We start from the raw sequence: 23713 nt of genomic DNA, 5'->3' as shown, positions 1-23713 counted from the left end.
ATGTAAATAGTTACTTTGACCGACTATTTCTTTTTCTAAACTTATAAAAGTGCCATATTAAGCATTAACGGTGGTATAGAGCTCAAACGGCTCTGTCGTGGTCATAATCCTGGCGCATTGATATGAACGGTGAACAGACCATTTACCGTAGCTAGGTGTATATTATCACTGTACATTATCACAAATTAGTGGACACCTTGCAGCCAATCAGAATCGAGTATTCACCCAGACCATGGTATAATGCTTGTTAACATTCTGCTTGGTGGTTCAAAAAGTGGCCCCCGGGCAAAGCCAGTTGAGTATCCCGGCTTTAGCCCATAGCACACCAATCAAACATTCCCCAACAACTGCCAGCATTGTTGTTGTGCTTTAACCTGATCAACAGATGACCATTTACATCGTGCTTTACATACAGATTACTATCATTTACATCCTGCTTTACATACAGATTACTATCATTTACATCCTGCTTTACATACAGATTACTATCATTTACCTCCTGCTTTACATACAGATTACTATCATTTACATCCTGCTTTACATACAGATTACTGTCAGCAGACAAACACCTGTGGGTGATTTTCTCTGTCCATGTATTTTTTTAAACCAGGTGTGATACCAACATTTAGCCCTTCATAGCCCCTCTGAATGACTTTCCATGAGGGCATTTCATTCTTTCCTCTCTGTGCTGCCTCAGTTTTTGAAACCTGAAAAAGTAGAAAGGACTTCTAATATTCTGTCAGACAGTGAGTAGGGAACTCTCAAACTGCAGCACATAACCACAGAGCTGACCAGCCAACTGTATGAGGTAGTAACCGTTTTAGCACAACTAATTTCACAGTAGGCTACCAATCAAATCTGACATGGATTCATTTGTGTGTGTGTGTGTGTGTGTGTGTGTGTGTGTGTGTGTGTGTGTGTGTGTGTGTGTGTGTGTGTGTGTGTGTGTGTGTGTGTGTGTGTGCAGTTTGTCATTCTGTCTGCTTACAGAGGAAGGCTGTGCTTCTCTGGCCTCAGCTCTGAGCTCCAACCCCTCCCATCTGAGAGAGCTGGACCTGAGCTACAATCATCCAGGAGGCCCAGGAGTGGAGCTGATCTCTGCTGGACTGGAGGATCCACACTGGAGACTGGACTCTCTCAGGTATATATTTAAAAAGCATCACCCTCCCCTATTTCCTCCAGTGACCCCTTCCATAAATAACGAACGGTCCCTATTATATGGAAAACCCTTCATAGGGAAGGTTTTGTTTCTGTCCTCAAATAGAATACTCTGGTCTGACTTTGTTTGCCCCACAGTGTGGACCATGGTGGAGTCCAGAGGTTGAAACCAGGAGTGAGGAAGAGGAAGTGTAAGTGTGTATCTCCTTAATAAATGCACGACTGTCTGTCTGTATGTTCTCTGTTTATCACACATCTCCAGAGCCGTTTGTCCGATCGACTTCAAACTTGCCGAGTGTGTTTCTGAGACACTGAGAAAATGCAGTGTTGAATAGTGCAAATTAGACATGTGACATGTTCAATATTAATACTTTTAGACAAGATGTTTACTATAAGCACCGCCCCACTGGGATGCGCTGGCGAGCAACCAGCGAGCCGGAAGCTGTGTGGCGCTGGCGAAGCTTAATAATATATGTGAAATTTGTGGACCTATAGGAGGTAAATCTGTGCATGGATTTTATTTTCTCCAGCGGATATCTTAAAGGACGGCTTTACCGTGGGGAATATGAATATATATCAATCTCACGCCCCTAAGGTTTTAGAATCCGTTTAAATATTTTGAAATTGGAGCTTCACTGCCTGACCTATCAGGCATCTCTCACATTTTTAGGGAAGCCGGATGACGCGTTACGCGTCACCCGGCTTCCCTCCCCGCTTGCGGAACTCGAGCGCCTATGAACTACAAGTCTTGTGAGCCATGGTCCCGCCTCTAGAGGTCCTCCACGCCCCTTCAGAGCTCTCGACGAAAAGCAAAAGGCAGCCATCTTGTTCACCCGCATAGCATACTGTAGCTAGGTTAGCTTTCCATAGCTCCTTGCCAAGAGACCATATCTCTGGAACGGAAGCACCAAAAGACACGGGACTGGCGGCATTGGAAAGTTCGTCAAATTTTACATCTAGTAGTAGGTGAGTTGAAGTAACGAAATCAACGCTGAGCAATGTACCCATTTTTACCAATTTTTACAGAAAATAGTTACAACATCAGATGCGCGTAACTCCTACGAAAATGCCTTAAAATGCATAAAAATTTTTTTATGAAGACATCTCCCGACATATATACTACCGTTTACATTTGGTGCAATTTGGAGGCAATTTTATTTTCAATTTATTTCTTCTTCTTTGTATCTTTTATTGTCGAAGCCTTCTTCTTCTTCTTCTTCTTTGAGTTTTATGGCGGTTGCATATATACATATATGTGCATTACCGCCACCTACTGGAGTTTGATATCAGCCAAATGCCTGATGGGTGGGCATGAAAACGAAGGCCACGCGAGCCCAGTGCATTGTGGGAAATGTAGTATTTCGGGTCCCCGCACCCGCCCCTCCCCTCCACCACCCCCACCAATGTTTTAACGGAGTCCATTCCGACAACGAGGGGTGGCAATGTGCCAAGAATGAGCCTTTCCGCCTTTGTTAGGCTACATAAAGCCGCCCAGTCAAAATAGTGGTTGGACCGTCGTCAATCACTGTGGGTGATTTATTTTACAAGTGGCATTCAAGTCATATCTGACTAGTTTTCAATGTATTTCTCCCCACAAAAGTTAGGCTTTTTCTGACATGGGAGCAAGCAAGCAGCGCAGCAGTAAGCGTCCCTCCTGATGCACTGGACCTATCTACCTGCCTGCATAGCTGAAGCGCGTTTGGATCCCTCGACCAAACAATTCAAGACGTTTTTGCAGCACTTGAGGAAACCGTGAGTTTGCTCGTTTAATTCGTTGATATAAGCGATTGCCCGAACGATTCATTAATTAATAAACTACCGTGAAGTGCCAACACCCGCCCACATAACAGCTAGCCTACATGATCAGGATCATGACTTGCCAGAGTTAAACAGAAGCTGCTTTTGCGCTAATCCGGATCTAACACCGGCGAGCTAGATGAATATGATATGGACTTGCGGGAGTGCGTAGGCCGGCTAATTGTTGTTTAACATGCAGGCCAACCGACTAGGAGCGGGTTATAATACGGATTCCACTGCATGTTAAAGGAACACTCTGCCCATTTTCAACCAGCTTTGTATCATTAGAACATCAGTAGTATATCAGAAAACTGTGAACTGTTTTGAAGTCTGTCATTTAATTTGACAGTTATTGAGTGTTAAAGTGTGGACCATTGACATCACTGGTCCACACTAACTCAAATTAATAACTCATTAACTCAAATCAACTCTCAATAACTGTCAAACTATTCATCATTCATCTAGTTTGACAGTTATTGAGAGTTGATTTGAGTTAATGAGTTATTAACTCATTGAGTGCCATGGACGATTATGTTCGTCATTTCGTTTAGTAACGTAGAGTGCCAAGGACGAGTATGTTCGTCAATTGCGTTTTTTGACGGTGGGACGTGGATCAAAGCATCAGGCATCTCCTGTACAAATATGGGAGCTATTGAAGGTGTATAACCTATTTTACGGACTCATTAGGTGGCGACAGTGCTCTCCAGATTACAGAAAGGTCCGGAAAACTGCAGGAAAAAGCCGTGATCAAAGAGAAACCGATCCATGCTGCAGCCAGAGCCATATAGATTGCTCTGTCTGCAGCTGACGTTGGCTGCGAAGAGCAGTCAATCCGCACCCACAACTGAGCTCCTCTGCCTCTGTCTGTCTGTCTGCATATAGTTTCTCCACACGATTACCCGCCAGAAAGGCAGCACCCGACGCCGAAGGGCCAAACCTTTCCCTGCAGTCCCGTTTGGCATTTCCTTGTCGCGCTGGGAGCCGCCCGGGAGCCGCCCGGCGCAAAAACGGAGGCTCCGAAAATAGACTGGGTGCGTGTGGGGAGGAGTTTGCAGCTGAGGGGGGGAGAGGGGGGTGGGGCACGCAGGCTCCACAGAACTACACCACGTCACTACATCAGAAAATATTAGCTAGAGTCAGTGAATGTGTTTGAAATGCTTCATTTCACAAAAGGCTGAATATCTCAGCTTATAATTTGAAACCTGTCTTTTTGCTCAAAACAGCCTATCTTCTCCGGCTCATAACTAAAGAACGGAAAATGGTATCAATAAACTTTTTTTTGCAGATGATAGAAGAGAGTCTCCTCGTTCTTTGTGCGTGTTCGGTGTTTACATAGTCATAAATCACTGAAAACGCTCTGAAACTCTGGCACTGGGAGCTTCCGTTCTCCAAAAGTGGCTGGCAAAGTTAGTTTGACCAATGATGTCACTGGTCCACACTTTAACACTCAATAACTGTCAAATTAAATGACAGACTTCAAAACCGTTTACAGTTTTCTGATATACTACTGATGTTCTAATGATACAAAGCTGGTTGAAAATGGGCGGAGTGTTCCTTTAATAAGTGGCTAAAGTAAGCTCTTTGGCACAAATGGTGATGAGTGTTGTTACAGCGCGTGCACATGTACGTTTTCATAGAACATAAAAGGTGAAACAGGGAGGAGTAACTGACAGGAGGGGAGCTTTAAAACCCCCATCAGTAACTTTTTCACCTTAATATAACAGCTTTTTAGTCATTGAAGATGGTCCAGTGTATTCTAAAAGGGAGAATGACGCCTCTATTGGTCACACAGCGCCCTCCAAAGGCCTCTCCTGGCACTAAGCATTTTGTGCCTGCGTCCCGTAGACAGCATGAGCGGCATACCGCGCATGCGCTGTACAGCGGAAGCGCTGTGTTCAGTAAAACAAGGAAGTAACTCGGTGCGGATTTGATACGAAAATGACGTTTGGATTATTATTTCATCATGTGGTGAGTACCCAATGTCACATGTACATAGAGCTTTCTGGCGCTGTGTTTTGTTGACTTTGAATGGCGATACTGATACAGACTATTGCACCCAGAGGGCGCAGTTTCCCCAATAGCAAAACTTGGAAAAGTTGCTGAATGGGGCTTTAAAGTCGAGCTGATCCCAAAAATAACTTTTATTTTATTTTTGTTCAAATACCTGGGTATGCAGTGCACCTATGTATACCAAAAAAAATCACAAAAATCTAATTTCTTTAATTTTTCACACTTTTTCACATCAAAAGTTCATTTTTCAAGATTTCATTCATAACCGTAAACTAAAGTTTGCTGAAGTCACATAGTACTATAACATTTCTACCCCATTTCATCCAATCATATCACGACATGGCAGCTGTCAATCAAATCTTCATTTCAGCATAATTTTCTCTTCTAAATGGAGGAGAAAATGGCATCTAGTGCCTGTCATCTGGCAGAATTCCTATCCCATAAACTAACTACTAACTTGGCCATTTGTATGTTGATATACACAATAAAGAAAACGGTTATGCCTAAGAATGCAAAGAAATGTAACGTTATGTCGTTAAAACTCGCATTCCAGGAATATTGTATTTACCACAATAGCGTTAATGGCGCGTGCCTGAGAGCCTGGTTGTCAGGGGTCGCACCTCGGAGATTCCAGGCCGACGGGCTGCACTCTCCGCTCCGGCAGCTGGCTGCCTGCGGCTCGCTGAGCTCCACTCAGCCACTAACCTCGCGTCACCAGGCTCTTCCCGAGGAGAGCGCCACGACACGACTGAATCCCACTCGATTTGGGGGTGGAACACGCCAGGATTGGCCAAAGCCCAATCCAGTCCCCATAATTGTCAAATAAAATCATCGACATGCTACTATGACCCGCCTCTCAACCTGTCATCTCAGACAAGTTATGTTTTCAGTCTGAAACGGACTCCGACCCACGCGCCACTTGGCCTCCGAACGGGTTCGGGTTTAAGAGTCAGAGTCAGTCAGTTTATTTACCATTTGCAGTCAAAACTACATTGGAATTGGGGTGCAAGAGCTTAAAACATAGACACATATATGACAAATCATGACAACATAAAAGAGCATATAAAAAGACAAACAATAAAAAAGTTTAAAAAGTACCGGTAAGTAAGGTAAAATAAGAGAATAAAACAATAAAATAAGACAGGTACATCTGTGGATAAAGGCCCGAGTCATCCAGCTCACTTTTAAAGTGCAGGAATAAAGTGCACTCAATAATACAGCGATAAAAGTTAACAAGGATCTGGCTGTTGTGGGCGAACTCCTTAAGTCTTCTTAAGAAGAAAAGATGTTGCTGAGACTTTTTAACAATCGCTTTGGTATTTGAGTGCCAGCTAAGATCATCCGAAATAGTGACACCAAGAAATGTGATACTTTTTACCATCTCAACCTCTGTACCATTGATTATTATAGGATGGTGAGGTGCCTTTGTACGGCGGAAGTTGACGACGAGCTCCTTTGTCTTGGAGGCATTAAGAATGAGGTTGTTGGCCTCGCTCCACCTGACTAGTTTTTCTACCTCAGATCTGTAGTTAGACTCGTCATTTGAGCTAATGAGCCCAATGACAGTGGTGTCATCCGCGTATTTAACTATCAGGTTGTTGAGGTAGTGAGCGATACAGTCATGGGTAAAAAGAGTAAACAAGAAAGAGCTAAGAATGCATCCTTGCGGCAAGCCAGTGCTCAGAACAAGTATATCAGACAGATTATTTCTGATCCTGACTCTTTGAGGCCTCATGATTAAAAAGCTAAAAATCCATTCACAAAGAGCATCACACAGACCAAGATTTAGCAGTTTACAGATCAGAAGTGAGGGAATGATCGTATTAAAAGCAGAGCTATAGTCTATGAAAAGCATTCTGACATAAGCTTTACTTTTATCCAGATGTTCATATACAGAGTTCAAAGCTATAGAGACTGCATCCTCAACTGATCTGTTTTTCCTATAAGCAAACTGCCAAGGATCAAGAGTAGAAGGAATCTGACATTTAATGTAGTCCAGCACTAAACGCTCCAGACATTTCATAAACACTGATGTTAGTGCAATGGGTCTGTAATCATTGTGACATGTGACAGGAGATTTCTTTGGGACTGGGACTACAATGGACTCCTTGAAACTTTTTGGAACAATGCGACGCTGCAGTGACATATTAAAAATATCTGTCATCACAGGGGCAAGCTGCTCAGAGCAGGACCTGGCAACTCGGGGAGGAATGCCGTCCGGTCCAGCGGCCTTCCCCACCTTGGTCCTGGACAGAACCTTTCGAACCTCGTGTTCAGATACAGTTAGCCCAGACAGCACCACAGACGCACTGTCAACCCCTATAGGAATATTATAGGGATATTAACACCCTCAGGTCACAGACACACTGTCAACCCCTATAGGAATATTATAGGGATATTAACACCCTGAGGTCTAAGGGTATTTTTTTGGCACTGAACGTCACCAAAGTGACATCGGGCGATGTCACTTTCGTGACACAAAACTAAATCAAATCATGACTGACAGACACCACACGCCCGCCCATCCATCTAGGCAATTTTATTATAGGATATATAACATACCGGTACTTGATTATCAGGCCGCTGTGCGGCCTTCAAATCTAGTTTGCTGGTATTATGCTGTGTGTGTGTGTGTGTGTGTGTGTGTGTGTGCGTGCGTGCGTGCGTGTGTGTGTAAGGTATCGGTAGGTGGCACTATGCCGAATTGCATGAAATCCGGCACTGAAATCCGTGAGCTCCCCCTCAGCGCATTCCCCAAGTGTGAAGTCGATCCGCCGAATGGTTCTCGAGATAAACAAAATTTGTGTTGCCAGTAGGTGGCGCTATGCCAATTGCACGAAATTCAGCACTGCACCCTATCAGGTCCCCCTAAGCCACACATGGACAAAATACGGCCCACGCATGCGGTGTGGCCCACGATGGAATTGCATTTCTTTTCTTTTTCTTTTTTTCTTCTTTTTTTTTTACAGTGCACCTGAACACAACATACAAGATACCTGCTGAATAAGTGTCCAAATGTTCATGTCATTCTGGCCAATACTCCACTTCTGTTATAACATTTAATTTCTAGCGGGCCTGGGGCCAAATGGACTCAAAGAAAAACAAAACGACCCCCAAAAACTCAATAAAAGGCAGAATTATTAATGTTAATAAATCTCATCTGCTACAGCCATTGGATTTGTATCACTATTATATCAGGAGATTAACAAGAAATTACCAATCACAACAGGAGAGAGAGTTAAAAATAGGAAGACTCCCGTGAAAATCAGGAGTGTTGGCAGGTATGATCTCCAATATGTGGCCCTTCACTTACTTGATGTAAGCCAGTATGGCCCTCAGGAAAAACATGTTGCCCACACCTGCCCTAAGCGTTTTCCCCAAGTTTGAAGTTGATCGGACTAACTGTTATCGAGATAAAGTGCTTTCTGTGTTTGCCAGTAGGTGGTGCTATGCCGAATAGCATGAAACTTGGCGTAAGGTGTGTGTGTGGGGGGGGTGAGGTGTCTGTGTGTGTGGGGGGGTGAGGTGTCTGTGTGTGTGGGGGGTGAGGTGTGTGTGTGTGTGGGGGGGGGGGTGAGGTGTCTGTGTGTGTGGGGGGTGAGGTGTCTGTGTGTGTGGGGGGTGAGGTGTGTGTGTGTGGGGGGGGTGAGGTGTGTGTGTGTGTGTGTGTGTGGGGGGGGGGGGTGATGTGTGTGCGTGTGTGGGGGGGTGAGGTGTGTGTGTGTGTGGGGGGGTGAGGTGTCTGTGTGTGTGGGGGGGTGAGGTGTGTGTGTGTGTGGGGGGGGTGAGGTGTGTGCGTGTGTGGGGGGGTGAGGTGTGTGTGTGTGTGGGGGGGTGAGGTGTCTGTGTGTGTGTGGGGGGGGGTGAGGTGTCTGTGTGTGTGGGGGGGTGAGGTGTGTGTGTGTGGGGGGGGGGTGAGGTGTGTGTGGGGGGGGGGTGAGGTGTGTGTGTGTGTGTGTGGGGGGGTGAGGTGTGTGTGTGTGTGGGGGGGTGAGGTGTCTGTGTGTGTGGGGGGGTGAGGTGTGTGTGTGTGTGTGTGGGGGGGGGGGTGAGGTGTCTGTGTGTGTGTGTGTGTGTGTGTGTGTGTGTGTCTGTGTGTGTGTGTGTGTGTGTGTGTGTGTGTGTGTGTGTGTGTCTGTGTGGTGTGTGTGTGCGTGTGTGTGTGTGTGTGTGTGTGTGTGTGTGTATGGTGTGTCTGTGGTGTGTGTGTGTGTGTGTGTGTGTGTGTGTGTGTGTGTGTGTATGGTGTGTGTGTGGTGTGTGTGTGTGTGTGTGTGTGTGTGTGTGTGTGTGTGTGTGTGTGTGTGTGTGTGTGTGTGTGTGTGTGTGTGTGTGTGTGTGTGTGTCCTACTCTGGTATGAACATGAGAAAAGGCAGATTGAAGTAGAGTTTGGACTTGAACATGTTTGACTATATAAATGATATCAATGGTGTTAAAAGCAGTGTTATGCTTTGACAGAAACATCAGAATAGCCTCCTTTGTTTCAGCTAAATAAAGTATTAAACAGTCAACTGCTGACATGGAAAGTCCCTCACAGCAGCTTGTGACATCTCTTCATTCAGTCCTGCTGTGAATGAAGATGATGGCTGATAGAATGTGTCACCATGAAAGTGTGAAGAAATTAAAGGTCAAAGTGTTCATAAATCAACAGATAATAAACAGCTCTATTAGAATCAAAAGAGTTTCTGTATTGAGTCTTGTTCTCTCATCAGATGCCTGTGAACTCACACTGGACCCAAACACAGCAGGCAGACGCCTCCTCCTGTCTGAAGACAACAGAAAGGTGACGAGGGTGAGAGAGGAGCAGCCATATCCTGATCATCCAGAGAGATTTGACAGCAGGGCTCAGCTGCTGTGTAGAGATGGTTTGACTGGTCGCTGTTATTGGGAGGTGGAGAGGAAAGGAGTGGTTCTTATAGGAGTGACTTACAGAGGAATCAGCAGGAGAGGACAGGGTGATGACAGCTGGCTTGGAGGGAATGAAAAGTCCTGGTGTCTGTACTGCACTGATGCTGATTACAGAGCCCTGCACAATAACAGAGAAACACACATACCTCTCCCCTCCTCCTCTCACTCTAACAGAGTCGCAGTGTATCTTGACTGGCCTGCTGGCTCTCTGTCCTTCTACAACGTTTCCTCTGACAAACTGATTCATCTCCACACGTTCAACTCCACCTTCACTGAACCTCTGTACCCTGGGTTCTATCTGTGGCCTGATGCCTCAGTGTCTCTGTGTTAGATAGAGTGAGAGAGAAACACACTGTTACCAAACACAGCTGCTGACATGATGCTTCACTCTGTACAGGATCTCACACACACACACACACACACACACACACACACACTCACACACACACACACACACACACACACACACACACACACACACACACACACACACACACACACACACACAGTCTGTTGTTGATGATTGACAGGTTAAAATCTCTTTCTTTTGGGACCTTTGTTATGTTTGTATTTTATTCATGTCACCAAACTAAACATCTCTCATGTTTCCAACAATTTAAGGTTAAATTCACATTGTTTGATCGTGTTGCTTTCAAACATTTGATTCTATACTTTTTATATAACTTTGACTTAACATGTGATTACAATGTTCCTCAAATCAAATCATATCTTGTTGATATGAGGTCATGAAGAGATGAGTGTGTAGTGTGCATATAAGTATCAACATCTGCCATTAAACAAATCTGACCCATTCTGCTTATTTCACTATTATTTAATACAACACTTGTGTCTGTGTGTGTGTGTGTGTGTGTGTGTGTGTGTGTGTGTGTGTGTGTGTGTGTGTGTGTGTGTGTGTGTGTGTGTGTGTGTGTGTGTGTGTGTGCGCGCGCGCGTGCGTCTGCGCGTGCTCGTCTGTGTGTGTGTGCAGCTGTGGCTGAAATCATCCTGATTCATTTGCTGATTGTTGTGGTAAAAACTGTGAGTTTGATGATTTGAGGAGTCAAATGATTTCAGTTAACTTCCAACATGTTGCCACAGCACAGCAGAGCCTCTACACCTCATCTCTAACTGTTTCATATCAAGATTAGAGACACATTTACAACGTTTTGCAATGCGTCCATTCTTCTGTCTAGCGCTTGATATTCACGTGTGTGGTTGTTGATTGGTCAGATTTACAAGTGACCCACGTGGCCACCACACAACCCGCATTCTGATAGGCTGTTGACACCCCCCACCCCCGCAATGTGCGCCAAAGTGGTTTGGTCCATCCACTCTGTTTTTTTCCCACACTCGGCAGATTTATTAAACTGCAGCGCGCGACTCTCTATGGAGGTGTGTGTGTGTGTGTGTGTGTGTGTGTGTGTGTGTGTGTGTGTGTGTGTGTGTGTGTGTGTGTGTGTGTGTGTGTGTGTGTGTGTGTGTGTGTGTGTGTGTGTGTGTGTGTGTGTGTGTGTGTGTGTGTGTGTGTGTGAGAGAGCTCTCTAGGGAGGGAGAAGTGAAGCTGTGGGGTCATGTGACAATAACAATGGGCGTGGTAAACTATACACAGTTGGAATCAAAGTTTCCTGCATCTTGGTTTTGTATAAAGATCTAGTCAGTTGTTTCTCTGGACACATTGATGTACGTGTGTCTGTATTGAAGAGATAACAGAGAAACTGTCATCAAAACAGTCATTCTTCTACATCTATTTGTGTTCACTTCTTGGAAATTTAATTCATCAGTTTGCTTGGGACCACCTGGAACCTCCTCAAAGACCCCTGGTGGTCCCCCCGGACCTCACATTGAGAACCACTGATCTGGATTAAATTAAATTAAAAGAGAAACCTTAATTAGGGAAACTAAAATAACAACACATGACTACACAGTAAATGAGTAAATGTGTAGTTATGTGATGTCTGTCTGTCTGTCAGCATCACAGTCTCTCATCTTCTTCAACAGCTCTCTGGCTCCCTCTGCTGCTGACAACTGAGGAAACTTTATTTTTATTTCATATTTGATGTGCTCATATTCTGTTTTATTTCCCTGCTGAGTCCGAGCTGCAAAGGTCTAATTTTAACCGATAAATCTATAATTGATTATTTAGTTTGAAGACTTCACACTCAACACAAAGCAAGTCAGCAGATGAGGAATATGAAGAGTGTTGCTGTTAAAGAGCCACGATCAGCAAAACTTCCCTGCATGATTCAAAGTGATCAAAACAATACAAAGTGCTGAGTGTTCAGTTGATAAGTTAGTGCAAAAAGGTTGCACAGTAGCAATGAAGTGCTACGACTGCATCAACTAATCAAGCTGCTTTCTGCCTTCCCTCAGTCATATCTTGTCATGTCAAATATCATCTCAAGAAGTAACACATGGGCGTACACCGCATGCTTAGTGAGAAAGACAGTGGTGTTTGGCAATAATATAAATACATTAATAATTATGTTTTATTTCTTTAGCACTTTTGCAGGTAGAGTTATTAAGTGTTTGACAGGGAATAAAACAAGTCAAAGCTAACAGGAATGAATTGAAAACAGATTAAAGAAGGATCAAATTGCAAAATGCAAGAGAGCACCAGGTAGAAACAAATTGTTTATCAAATCTAAAATGAGTTGTGTGCATGGTTAGGCTCAAATTCATTTCAACCAGTGAAGTCAAGCTTCTGTCCATTGCTCAGTCATAGAGTCTTGATTCTCATTGATTTCTTTCAAGACAGCATGTATGAACCTTTTTCAAGATTTTGTTCTCAGTTTGTGGATTGAATCCAGCAGCTTAACTGGCTGAATAGAAAGTGAATTGACCCTTGACCCTGTGCCATGCTTCCAGGTTCAGCTCACCCTGACATCACTGTCTCCTGATTTCCCTCTAGATTACACAGTTTACACTCCTATGTTACAATGTGTGTGGGGGGCAGTGTTGGGGGTAACTCATTACAAAAGTAACATATTACATGTAATATATTACTTTTAGCAGTAACTCAGTAATATAACTTATTACTTATAGGATTTCAGTAATATTATACCAGTTACTTTCTCAAGTAACTCAAGTTACATATTGAGTTACATTTTATTAAATCAAAGCACATATTTAAAAAAGGTACTATCATTTCCTAATCAAACTTATTTGTTTTTATGCAAATAACCACTATAGATGACAATAACAAATGAAAAGAATAACATTTACATTTTGTTTTGTTTTGTTTGTTTACACTGACTTCAAGGCAGTTGAAATTATTTTTTGGGATGGTTCCGGGGCAGCAATGTCATTCTGCTGCTGCTTTTGTTTTGGTAAAAGTAATGCAAAAGTAGCATACTAAGTAACGAGTTACTCTACACAGAAAGTAATATTGTAAAGTAACGTATTACTTTCAAATGAAAGTAACTAGTAATATGTAGTATTATACATTTTGAAAGTAACTTGCCCAACACTGGTGGGGGGGGGGGGGGGGGGTGTAGACCTGAATGAGGGAGTTCAGGTAGGCAGGAATGTGTGTAGACCTGAATGAGGGAGTTCAGGTAGGCAGGAGGGGGTGTAGACCTGAATGAGGGAGTTCAGGTAGGCAGGAGGGGGTGTAGACCTGAATGAGGGAGTTCAGGTAGGCAGGAGGGGGTGTAGACCTGAATGAGGGTGCAAAGCACACTGGATTAGCAGCACATGCATGTGATGTTCTCATGTTGTTCCACGAGACGGCGCTCTCGGTTTGTTGTTGGGATATCAGTGGCCTGTCTTCTTCGTGGGTAGAAGGAGATCGGAAGAATCAGAGAGCCGGTGGCGATAGAATAAGTGACATGTGCCTCTAGCAAACTACAAGTTAACTAAAAGATTTATAACGCTACTCCCTTTGTGCTGTGGTCTCATTTTGAAACTTTACAGAGTCCAGTCATCAATGGTCAAACGTCGCCAAGTCGCAGATGATCACCAGTGTGATGTAATGGGCTTTTGTACCTCATGGGTATCCGTAGTTGATGACGCTGTACGTAACACGGAAGCAAACAGAACGTGATACTGTGCTGAACTGCATGAGCTGTATACTGAACTGCACGAGTAGCTACTAAATTATATATATAAATATATATAAAGTCGTTGTCAAGCCTCATTAATATTACAACCAGTGTCTTTTGCTAACAGCGACCAGAACAGAGGTATGTTTACTATTTGTTTTACATTCAAATGATCAAACAGAGGATTTCATACCTGGAAAAGATTATTACATATTGAAAGCATTTTGTCTACGACGTATAACAACACCACGCTCTATTTTTGGAGCATTTCATGTTGTCTCACACAAAAATATATGGTCTAGAGATCATTGACAGTATATTTTATTGTACTTACAGTGAAATGCTCTAACCTAGGTCAGGGGTTTTCAAAGTCTGAGACTGTGAGCCTCCCGCCAGACAAAGCTTGGAAAAAGGACCCCCCCCCCCTCTCGCTCAATTGCCTATGCCTATGGGATCATGATTATTTGAGTCCAGACACTCAACAATTGTGACAAGATAGCTTGATATTACTGTTTGACATATATCAGACGACACCAAATACATAGAAAGACCTGTCTGATGGAATTTATTTGTTCTGACTCTGGGAAAAACTCTCAAATTCCCCAAAACTACTGTATATCTGAACTACGGTATCTCTTTAACCAAATCACACTCATTTAGTCTATTCTATGTGACAAACTTTTAAAAACTAATGTACTATTTTTTCCACTTCCATTCACTGAGTCTCACCTGAAACCGCTTGGAGCCCTCCTGGGGAGGCCTGCCTCCCACTCACTTTGAAAACCTCTGATCTAGATCAAAAGCTACTGGGTTTAGACTGGTCCAACCTGGGCTGGAATTGTCAGTGATTGTTTTACTCTTTTCCAGAGGAGTTGTTTTCAGCCATGGCGCTGTACACGAGAGCTGCCGAGATCCTGGAGAAAGCTGAGCAGAAGCAGGGCGCCCTGAAGACTCTGGTGTACGACAGCGGCTTTGAGAACATCAAGCAGCTGTTCGCCCTGGTGTGCGAGACCCAGAAGTACTCGTCCATCCTGCAGGAAATCATCAGGTCCACCAAGCTGCTCAAACTGAGCCGGCTGAAGATGAGCCTGGCCAAAGTGCTGGTGTACGACCTGCTGCTGGGCCGGGGGCTGAAGTGCGGCGGCGCCTGGAAGGCAGTGATGATGAAGCACCGGTCCAGACTGCAGGCGGAGCTGGCCCGCATCAAGATCAAACACAAGGTCAGCAGGAACCAGGACCTGCTCCCTGCCACCGGCGTCCAGCCACCCGAGGCCGAGCAGCTGCCCAGGTATCAAGGGTATTAGAGTTAAAGGGATAGTTCGGTTTGTTTGAAGTGGGGTCCTATCAGCTAGTTCGATACACTAACTTAATTAGGTACAGTGTTCTGGAGGCTGGGCACATTGTGGAACGAGACCGCGCACTCAGCGCAGCAGCCAAACCAGCCTTTTCTCTGTAAGTACGGGGGGGTCAACAACTAAAACGTAATTTAGCCACCTAAAACAACGCCCACCTAAACAAATCGATATCCGTGTACATGCACGCTCTATTTTGACAATTTTCAGCGCTTTACTTTTCCGCAAAACAGCAGTTTCATTCGGCACTGCTTTTTCTCCCAACCGTACAACTACCGCATTCCTCCGCTAAAAGCCTGGATTACTCCGCAGTTATTTGGGGGTATTTTATTTCTCCCGGTTTGTTAGTGAAGACACAACAAATAGAATACACAAACGAAAATATTAGTGATTTTGATAGCGAGGATGATATGCCATTCACCTTGGTGACAAGAGGATACAATTATGAACCAGAGAGAATACAGAAGAGGAACTTTTGCAGAGAGTGAACAGGCAGAAAGAGAGATGCGCCTCCTGCCTAAATGCCGGGGTGCCCTGCAGACCTTTTTCACCATTCCCAGGATAAATTGTGGAAAACGTCCCAGACCAGAGAGGCCAGGTGACTTGTTGTCTCTAAAGTAAGTCAGTGTTTTGTCTCTTCTAAGCCTTCCTGTTTTGTAAACCGCGGCTCTGTGCTCTGTGCTGGCTTTTAGCGGAGGAATACGGTAGTACGGTTGGGAGAAAAAGCAGTGCCGAATGAAACTGCTGTTTTGCGGAAAAGTAAAGCGCTGAAAATTGTCAAAATAGAGCGTGCATGTACACGGATATCGATTTGTTTAGGTGGGCGTTGTTTTAGGTGGCTAAATTACGTTTTAGTTGTTGACCCCCCGTACTTACAGAGAAAAAGCTGGTTTGGGTGCTGCGCTGAGTGCGCGGTCTCGTTCCACAATGCGCCCAGCCTCCAGAACACTGTACCTAATTAAGTTAGTGTATCGAACTAGCTGATAGGACCCCACTTCAAACAAACCGAACTATCCCTTTAACTGAAGCTAAACAAACTGAAAATATATTGTGTTCTTAACTCATTGAGTGCCAGCCACTTTTGGAGAACGGACGCTCCCAGTGCCAGAGTTTCAGAGCGTTTTCAGTGATTTCTCGAGGCCCACAGAATATTGTGTGATATGACTATGTAAACACCGAACACGCACAAAGAACGATGAGACTCTCTTCTATCATCTGCAAAAAAAAGTTTATTGATCCCATTTTTGGGATGTCTACAAAACTCTGAGTGAATTTCACAGTGTTGTTGCCCTTGGCAAATAGCCCCACCACCACCCCATTATAAAAAAGAAAAGAAAAAAGCAAACCCACTCTGGAAACTAACTAACTAAACTGAATTGAAAACAAAAATCAAAAACAAAATAAAAACTTGATGACGAATACTAAACTCTAAATATCTCTGCCAGGTATGTGCGCGTGAACACCCTGAAGACCACGGTGGACGATGCCGTCGACTACCTGAAGAGGGACGGGTTCTCCTACCTGGGACAGGCCTGGAGGCTGGAGGACCTGAGCCTGAAGAAGAAAGCCTTTGTGAGGGATCTGCACCTCTCGGACCTGCTGGTCTTTGCTCCTAAGACGGACTTCCATGACCACTTCTTGTACAAGGCGGGTCACATCATCCTGCAGGACAAAGCCAGCTGCCTCCCTGCCCACCTCCTCGACCCGCCGCCCGGCAGCCACGTCCTCGACGCCTGCGCCGCCCCGGGCAACAAGACCAGCCACCTGGCGGCCATCTTGAAGAACAAGGGGAAGCTGTTTGCCTTTGATTTGGACGCCAAGCGTCTGTCCACCATGTCCACCCTCCTGCTGCGGGCGGGGGTCACGTGTCAGCAGCTGGCCAACCAGGACTTCCTGAAGGTGGACCCTGACAGCCCGCAGTATAAAGACGTGGAGTTTGTCCTGCTGGATCCCTCGTGCAGCGGATCAGGTAGGATTCAGTGTTTGATCTCATAGTTGGTGGTGCTGCTGCAGCGATGAAGCGCGAAGCAGGCGAGACCTCGAGCACGAAGCAAAGTACGAGGTACAGTAGAAATGAGCACGGTCAGCTGAGTGGGCGAGCGTGTGCATGTGAACTGCGTGCGCTGGAAATACTGGAAGCGTGCTCTATTTCTAGTATGCTATAACACACAGAAATAAATTCTCTAGTTGCTAGCAAAGAGAATAGACAGATCAAATTTGTACGTGAGGGAGAAAAGATTAGACCAATTAAGGTCAGGCACAAGTTAGGGCAGCTAAGTGTAGGTGGAGCCTGGGAAATGAGGGTTGACTTGAATGAACAGCTAGTCATCCCAGCATATATAGTTAGCACCCGGCTACGTCCGGACTTGTTACTGTGGTCTGAGGTAGAGAAGAGAGTTTATTTTATCGAACTCACAGTCCCGTGGGAAGATTGAGTTGAGGAGGCTTATGAGCGCAAGAAAGCTAGGTATGCTGAAATGGCAGCAGAGGCAGAGCAGCGAGGTTGGAGGGCTCGAGTGCGGCCTGTAGAGGTGGGCTGCCGTGGTTTTGTGGCAAAGTCCGTTATTGCCTTACTAACTGAGTTGGGCATTCGGGGACGGAGCCTGAAACTTGCGGTTAGCAACATGTCTCAGGCAGCAGAACGAGCAAGTGAATGGCTGTGGATAAGGAGGAAACATGCTAGCTGGGGAGCTCGCTAAGGTCAGATTGATTGTTTGTTGTTGGTCATGATTAACGGTCCGCATCAACAGGGCTGAATCATTGACAGTGGTGGTGTAGTTAGGGATTGTTTGTTGTTGGTCATGATTAACGGTCCGCATCAACAGGGCTGAATCATTGACGGTGGTGGTGTAGTTAGGGATTGTTTGTTGGTCATGATTAACGGTCCGCATCAACAGGGCTGAATCATTGACAGTGGTGGTGTAGTTAGGGATTGTTTGTTGGTGGTCATGATTAACGGTCTGCATCAACAGGGCTGAATCATTGACAGTGGTGGTGTAGTCAGGAATGTCATACCGAACCGACCTGGATAGCTAGGTTTAGATAGTGAGGTAATATGCAGTTGTGCGGTGGTAGCATGGAGGGGGGTGTTTCCAGGACGCTGGATTACACCGTTAAGCCTTCTTGAGGTGTCGTGGGCCTAACTTAACGAAACGTCGGTGAAGGAAGGTGCCCACTTGAAAACCCCAATGACATGCTTCATACTGCTGTTGGCTAGGGTAGGTAACTGGTGATTTGTGTCTTGTTTATTAGTTTGTTAGCCTGTTAGCTTGTTTTATTCTGGATTGGGCTTCTAAATGTGTTTTTCCTCGGATTTTGGCACAAGGGATAGTAACATCTTGTCCTGTGTATTAATTAATACTAATAATAATAATAACTAATAATCTAGTATGCTATAACACACGATCAGTAATACACACGATCAGTAACGCATGATCAGTAACGCCAGGTTTCGTTTACAACAGTCCTCCTGGATCAGATTTGTATTGCTTTCGGTCAGCCTGCACCTCATCAGTAACCTGACGCTGCCAGATGGTTTGTGTGTCGTGTGATCGTGATCTCATGATCTCACGTGAATCCAGCTGCCTCGCAAGGTTTCCTCATCAGTGATTGTGTGCATTTTCCCCTATCATATCATTTGCTTATGACGTGTGTGTGTGTGTGTATTTTGCACGTATGGTGTGTCTGCGTGACGACGCCTCCTCCACTGACAGGGAGAAGCAGCAAGCTCGTCTGGCCGCCCTGGCCTCCTTCCAGCTGCGCTGCCTGAACCACGGCCTGCGCTTCCCCCGCCTGCAGCGCCTGGTCTACTCCACCTGCTCCGTCCACAGCCAGGAGAATGAGGAGGTCGTCACCGCCTGTCTGCAGCAAAACCCCGGCTTCAGGTAGGTCTACTCCACCTGCTGCGGGCTAAAGAGGTGTCCTGCTGCAGCTGTCTATACTTTAAATTTAAACCATTTTATATTGCAATTACAGCGTTTCCGTTTTTGCAAGTGGACAGTGTTTGGGACCGCACTAACGTGCAGTTTGAAGATCTGGATTATGAACAGTAAATATTGAACCCTCCCCTGGACGTCTCTGTCTCCCCTCAGGCTGGTTCCTCTGCTGGCCCAGTGGCCGGAGCGTGGCCTGCAGCCGCTCAGCCAGTGCCTGCGTGCCAGCACCAGCACCACCCTCACACATGGCTTCTTTGTGGCTCTGCTGGAGAAACACTGTGAAGACCAGGAGCAAGCGCTGCACATCATGTAAATATTGTCCAGTGATTTAAAATTTAAATTATTGTGGAAATCATGATTTTTTTTATCCTGTGCAATCTGTACTCTGAATTTGTACAGTAAAACCTTTAGGGGAAACTGTCTATTCTATTCGAGCCAATTCCACCTAAAAGTCTTACTTTACAAATGCAATAGACTTTTGCATTTTGGACACTTCCCCTGATAATGCAAATTAATTAGAAGTAGTAATTTGTTTTTGGTGTGTGATTTCTTCTTCCAGACACCTTTCTGTCATCAAAGAAATCTAGGCAGGAGTGTAATCTATAAAGGAATGTTTTGAATGTATTTTCGCTGATAGACTCCCAGGTTGAGGACCACAAGAACAGTCAAGTTAGTCCGAACCATCTAAAACACCTGAACTGAATTCACAAGGTTTCCACACAACAGCATCAACATGTTTGCTTCCCTCCCTCTGCTCTCTTAACAGTGACCCCGGTCCAGAGGAGACACCCTGCCGCCCGTCTGTCTGTGAGGAGAAGCCTGCTGCCTCTCCAGGAGAGCCAGCAGCCAGCGAGGAGGAAATGGAGGCGACGGAGGACAAACCTGAAGTGCACGCCGTCGGTATGCCAGCCAAGAAGAAGAGGAAGAGGAAGAAGAAAAAGAAGGCAGCCAAAGCAGAGTGAAACTGGACATTTAAAATGGAGAGACTGCCACCGTGTTGTCTGGAGGGGAATGTCATGCACAGGGCCTATACCTTTCCAATGAAACATCTGGGGAATGGAACTGAAAATAAAGATTTTTTTTTACTCTATAACATTGCCTCTGTCTGTGCCCAGGGTTCCTACGAAAGTATGGAATTTGATTTGACTATTTTCCAGATCTGGAAAAGTATGGAAAAAGGAAGAGTATGGGAAAATATTTGTTTCCAGACTATTGTCTTTGACTATCTGACTATTCATTTTCTAAATATTCTTCTATATAAATTCTGAATTTATTCAAATATTGTTATAGATTTTTTCAAACAGACAAAAAACTCACAAAACGTAAACCCCCCTTTCCCACATTGAGACACAAAAATAAAATAAAAGACAAAACAAAACAGCAACATACGTATAACTGATGACCACTACCTCACACAGTTCCCATCACCACCTTATTATAGAAACATAAAAAAGTAGACAGAATATCATTTTACTCTATTGTAGCATATTGAGACTCAAAATAATTTAAAAATGGTTGCCAGACTTTAAAAAACTTTTGCACAGACCCTCGAATTGAGTATTTCAACTTTTCAAGTTTTAGATGAGCCATCACTTCTCCAACCCATTGTTTATGTCAGGGGTGGGCAACTATTTTTCATGGGGGGCCACATGAGAAATCCAGATTGTTGCCGGGGGCCGAACAAATATTGTCATGCCGTAATGGATGGGCAACTTTGATGATAGAGAGGGCCACAAAAAAAGTCCTCGCTACCAGATTTTGCTGAGGGCTGAACGGCGCCAGCGCGAAAAAATTGGGGCATTTGAAGCCAGGTTTAGAGGAATAACTAATTTTAAATTAACAGTTGTGATGTCATTATTCAGTCTTAACCACCAATATTTGATCCTTTTCTCACTCACTCCTATGTCACCACACTCTCCCTGCAGGGCTTGAAATTAACTTTTTTCACCACCTGCCAATATGGCTGCTAGATTTTAAAGTTACCAGGCAATTAGAATTTCCACTATCCAAAATGTTTTTCTTGAAATAAACCAGAATATGAGTGGGTTAATTTAAGCATAAGTATCAGTAAGTGGCCCGGGATTCTCAAAGCCTGTGTTGAGGGTCACACGAACATGCACTCTTGAAGCTAAATAAATCCAAAACCAACAAGTTAATTATTTAAATTTCTACCTCAATGTAGAACAGCCATTTCTTACACATGAGATTACTTTTGGCCTTTTAGTCATAAAGATTATTGAAAGATATTCCATATTCCAGACTGAAATGCTATAACAGAAGAATATTGGCCAGAATGACATGAACATTTGGACACTTATTCAGCGGGTATCTTGCATGTTGCGTTCAGGTGCACTGTAAAAAAAAAAAAATTGCAATTCCATCGCGGGCCACACAGGGGGCCGTATGTTGCCCATGTGTGCTTTATAGTAACGTTCAGTCATAACTCATTTATAATTAAGCCCATAGTTAATGAACTAATCATGTACAAAACACACACACAGTCACATATTTTATATACTGTATATGTTGTAAGCCTAATTTTTGCCATCACAGCTGCTTTTTACATGTATGGGATAATACAGGCTAATATACAAGGTGTCCCAAGCTCTGAGTCATTATAAACTCAATTAGCTACAGAAGCTAATGTTCACATTCAGTCCTTGTATATTTCTCTCATGTGTTCATCATTCCTTTCCTCCTCTGTGTGTGTGTGATTGAGAAATGAGATGCAGGTGGTGTTCATCCTAATTGGCCTGGTCAGGTGTCAGATTGCTGCTGGCTGATTGGCTGGTGGAGAGCATTTAAGCCAGCTGATGCCATCCTGTCACCCCTTGCTCTCCTCATTCGTAACGATGATGGCTGCTGTGCTGACTGCTGTGTTCTGTCAGGTAGGAACTGTGTGTAGACCTACTTTAGTAGTTCTGCAGAACTTTATTAAGATGTGTCTTTATCTTGGTAGACCTGTGCAGTCTAAACTGTAAATAGTTACCTTCCAGATCTACACTTTTGTACACTGTAAATAACACTTACCCAAGTAGCAGAAAGTAGGGGGAGAAGCCCTTTAGTTTTTTTTTAAACATTTTCTCATGTTTATTTTGTAGGAGCTTATAGGTAAGAGCTGTGTCTCTTATTTAATCCATCATTTTCTTTTCGTAGGTAAATTTAAGGTTGGGGATTAGTTTGATTGGTTAATTGTGTTGGGGCCATGCTGTGCTCTGAAACTAAACCTGCTACTTGTGAACTTGTGATGGTGGTTTGGCTGATCATCCTTGGGAGTGGGAAGAGTGGGGGCACTTTTGTGTTGTGGTCCGGTTCCCCGAGGCCGGTTCCTAACATAATTGGGTGCTCGTCTGCTTTTCTCATTCGTCAGCAGGTCGTCTGTGAGTGTGTGTATATATATATTTTATGTTTGTCTGGTGGGCAGTCTTTGTGCAGGTGGTAAATGGTGTTAGTCAAGGTGGCTTTGCATGGAGCTGAGGAAGCTCATGGTGGTAAAGCTGGTGGAGATGTTTGTTGGAGGAGGAGCCGGTCAGAGGGGACCAGTAAGACTGAGGAGGGGCGTGACAAGGCAGGGCCGTCGGTAGCACCGTTTCTCCTCTTTCTGTGTAGACTGCTACCCTACAAGTCTCCGTACATAGACTTGCCTGTCACTCTGACTCCCAAGCCGTCTAAATCAGCGATACAGATGTATTTACAAGTGTCACAGAAACATTTCAAAGCCACATATTGAGAAGAAGAGTTCATAGCTTCTCGACATTGCGGTTAGAAAGCTCGTCGCTGCTCATAAATGCCTCTTTTCATCTGAAGTCTGTGCTGGTGATATTTTTTACCGAGCGTTCGGCCAGAGTGGCGCTGTTGAGCGCTCTCACGGCTGGGAGCTCTAACCTGGAAAAAATATCACCAGCACAGACTTCAGATGAAAAGAGGCATTTATGAGCAGCGTCGAGCTTTCTAACCCCGACGTCGAGAAGCTATGAACTCTTCTCAATATGTGGCTTTGAAATGTTTCTGTGACACTTGTAAATACGTCTGTATCACTGATTTAGACGGCTTGGGAGTCAGTCACAGGCAAGTCTATGTACGGAGATGGGACTCTGGTAGGGTAGCATAGTCTACACAGAAAGAGGCGAAACGGTGCTACTGACGGCCCTGCCTTGTCACGCCCCTCCTCAGTCTTACTGGTCCCCTCTGACCGGCTCCTCCTCCAGGTGCAGCAAAACCCGTTCGGGATTCGCGGACTGCATATTGGACTGACTGACAGACTGTAAGTGAGAAAAGCTATTCTTACTTGACAGGGTTTTGTGGATTCTTTGTTTTGGATTGTATTTAAAAGCTGAACTGAATTGAATTGCACTGAATGTAATTTCCTTGTTTCACCAGGGCTTTTTTGCTGGGAGCACATAACCTGTGAAAAGAAAACCTGTAAATGGAATGGATTACTTTTTGTGGTACTATGAACCATTGAACTGACTGGATGGGTCGGGTGTAAATCCTGGACTGGATTACCTGTGT

General features: G+C 44.6%; 3 protein-coding genes across 3 annotated transcripts in view; all 3 read left to right on the top strand.

Moving 5' to 3' along the window:
* LOC310794537 (protein NLRC3-like) overlaps positions 1–7252 on the top strand; it is a gene marked incomplete at both ends in the record, with an annotated part of 33196 nt that extends 25944 nt beyond the window's left edge. The window contains 2 exons of the mRNA XM_083656507.1: positions 968–1141; positions 7135–7252. Of these exons, the coding sequence (XP_083512633.1) occupies positions 968–1141; positions 7135–7252 (292 nt within the window). The remainder of the gene's footprint in view (positions 1–967; positions 1142–7134) is intronic.
* Positions 7253–8293: 1041 nt separating this feature from the next.
* On the top strand, positions 8294–10205 carry LOC310794535 (stonustoxin subunit beta-like; the record flags this gene model as incomplete). The annotated part of the gene is made up of 2 exons (XM_083656505.1): positions 8294–8402; positions 9679–10205. The coding sequence occupies 2 exons, from the start codon at positions 8294–8296 to the stop codon at positions 10203–10205; spliced, it is 636 nt and encodes a 211-aa protein (XP_083512631.1).
* A 4593-nt stretch (positions 10206–14798) lies between these two features.
* LOC310795169 (28S rRNA (cytosine-C(5))-methyltransferase-like) lies at positions 14799–20308 on the top strand (the record flags this gene model as incomplete). Its single annotated transcript, XM_083657219.1, has 5 exons — positions 14799–15202; positions 16712–17235; positions 18940–19150; positions 19358–19510; positions 19968–20308. The coding sequence occupies 5 exons, from the start codon at positions 14799–14801 to the stop codon at positions 20161–20163; spliced, it is 1488 nt and encodes a 495-aa protein (XP_083513345.1). The 3' UTR covers positions 20164–20308.
* Between the last annotated feature and the right edge of the window lie 3405 nt (positions 20309–23713).

The sequence above is a fragment of the Poromitra crassiceps genome (assembly GCF_964638095.1).
Source record: "Poromitra crassiceps genome assembly, chromosome: 20".
Taxonomy (NCBI): Eukaryota; Metazoa; Chordata; class Actinopteri; order Beryciformes; family Melamphaidae; genus Poromitra; species Poromitra crassiceps.
This window is presented reverse-complemented; position numbering and strand designations above follow the sequence as displayed.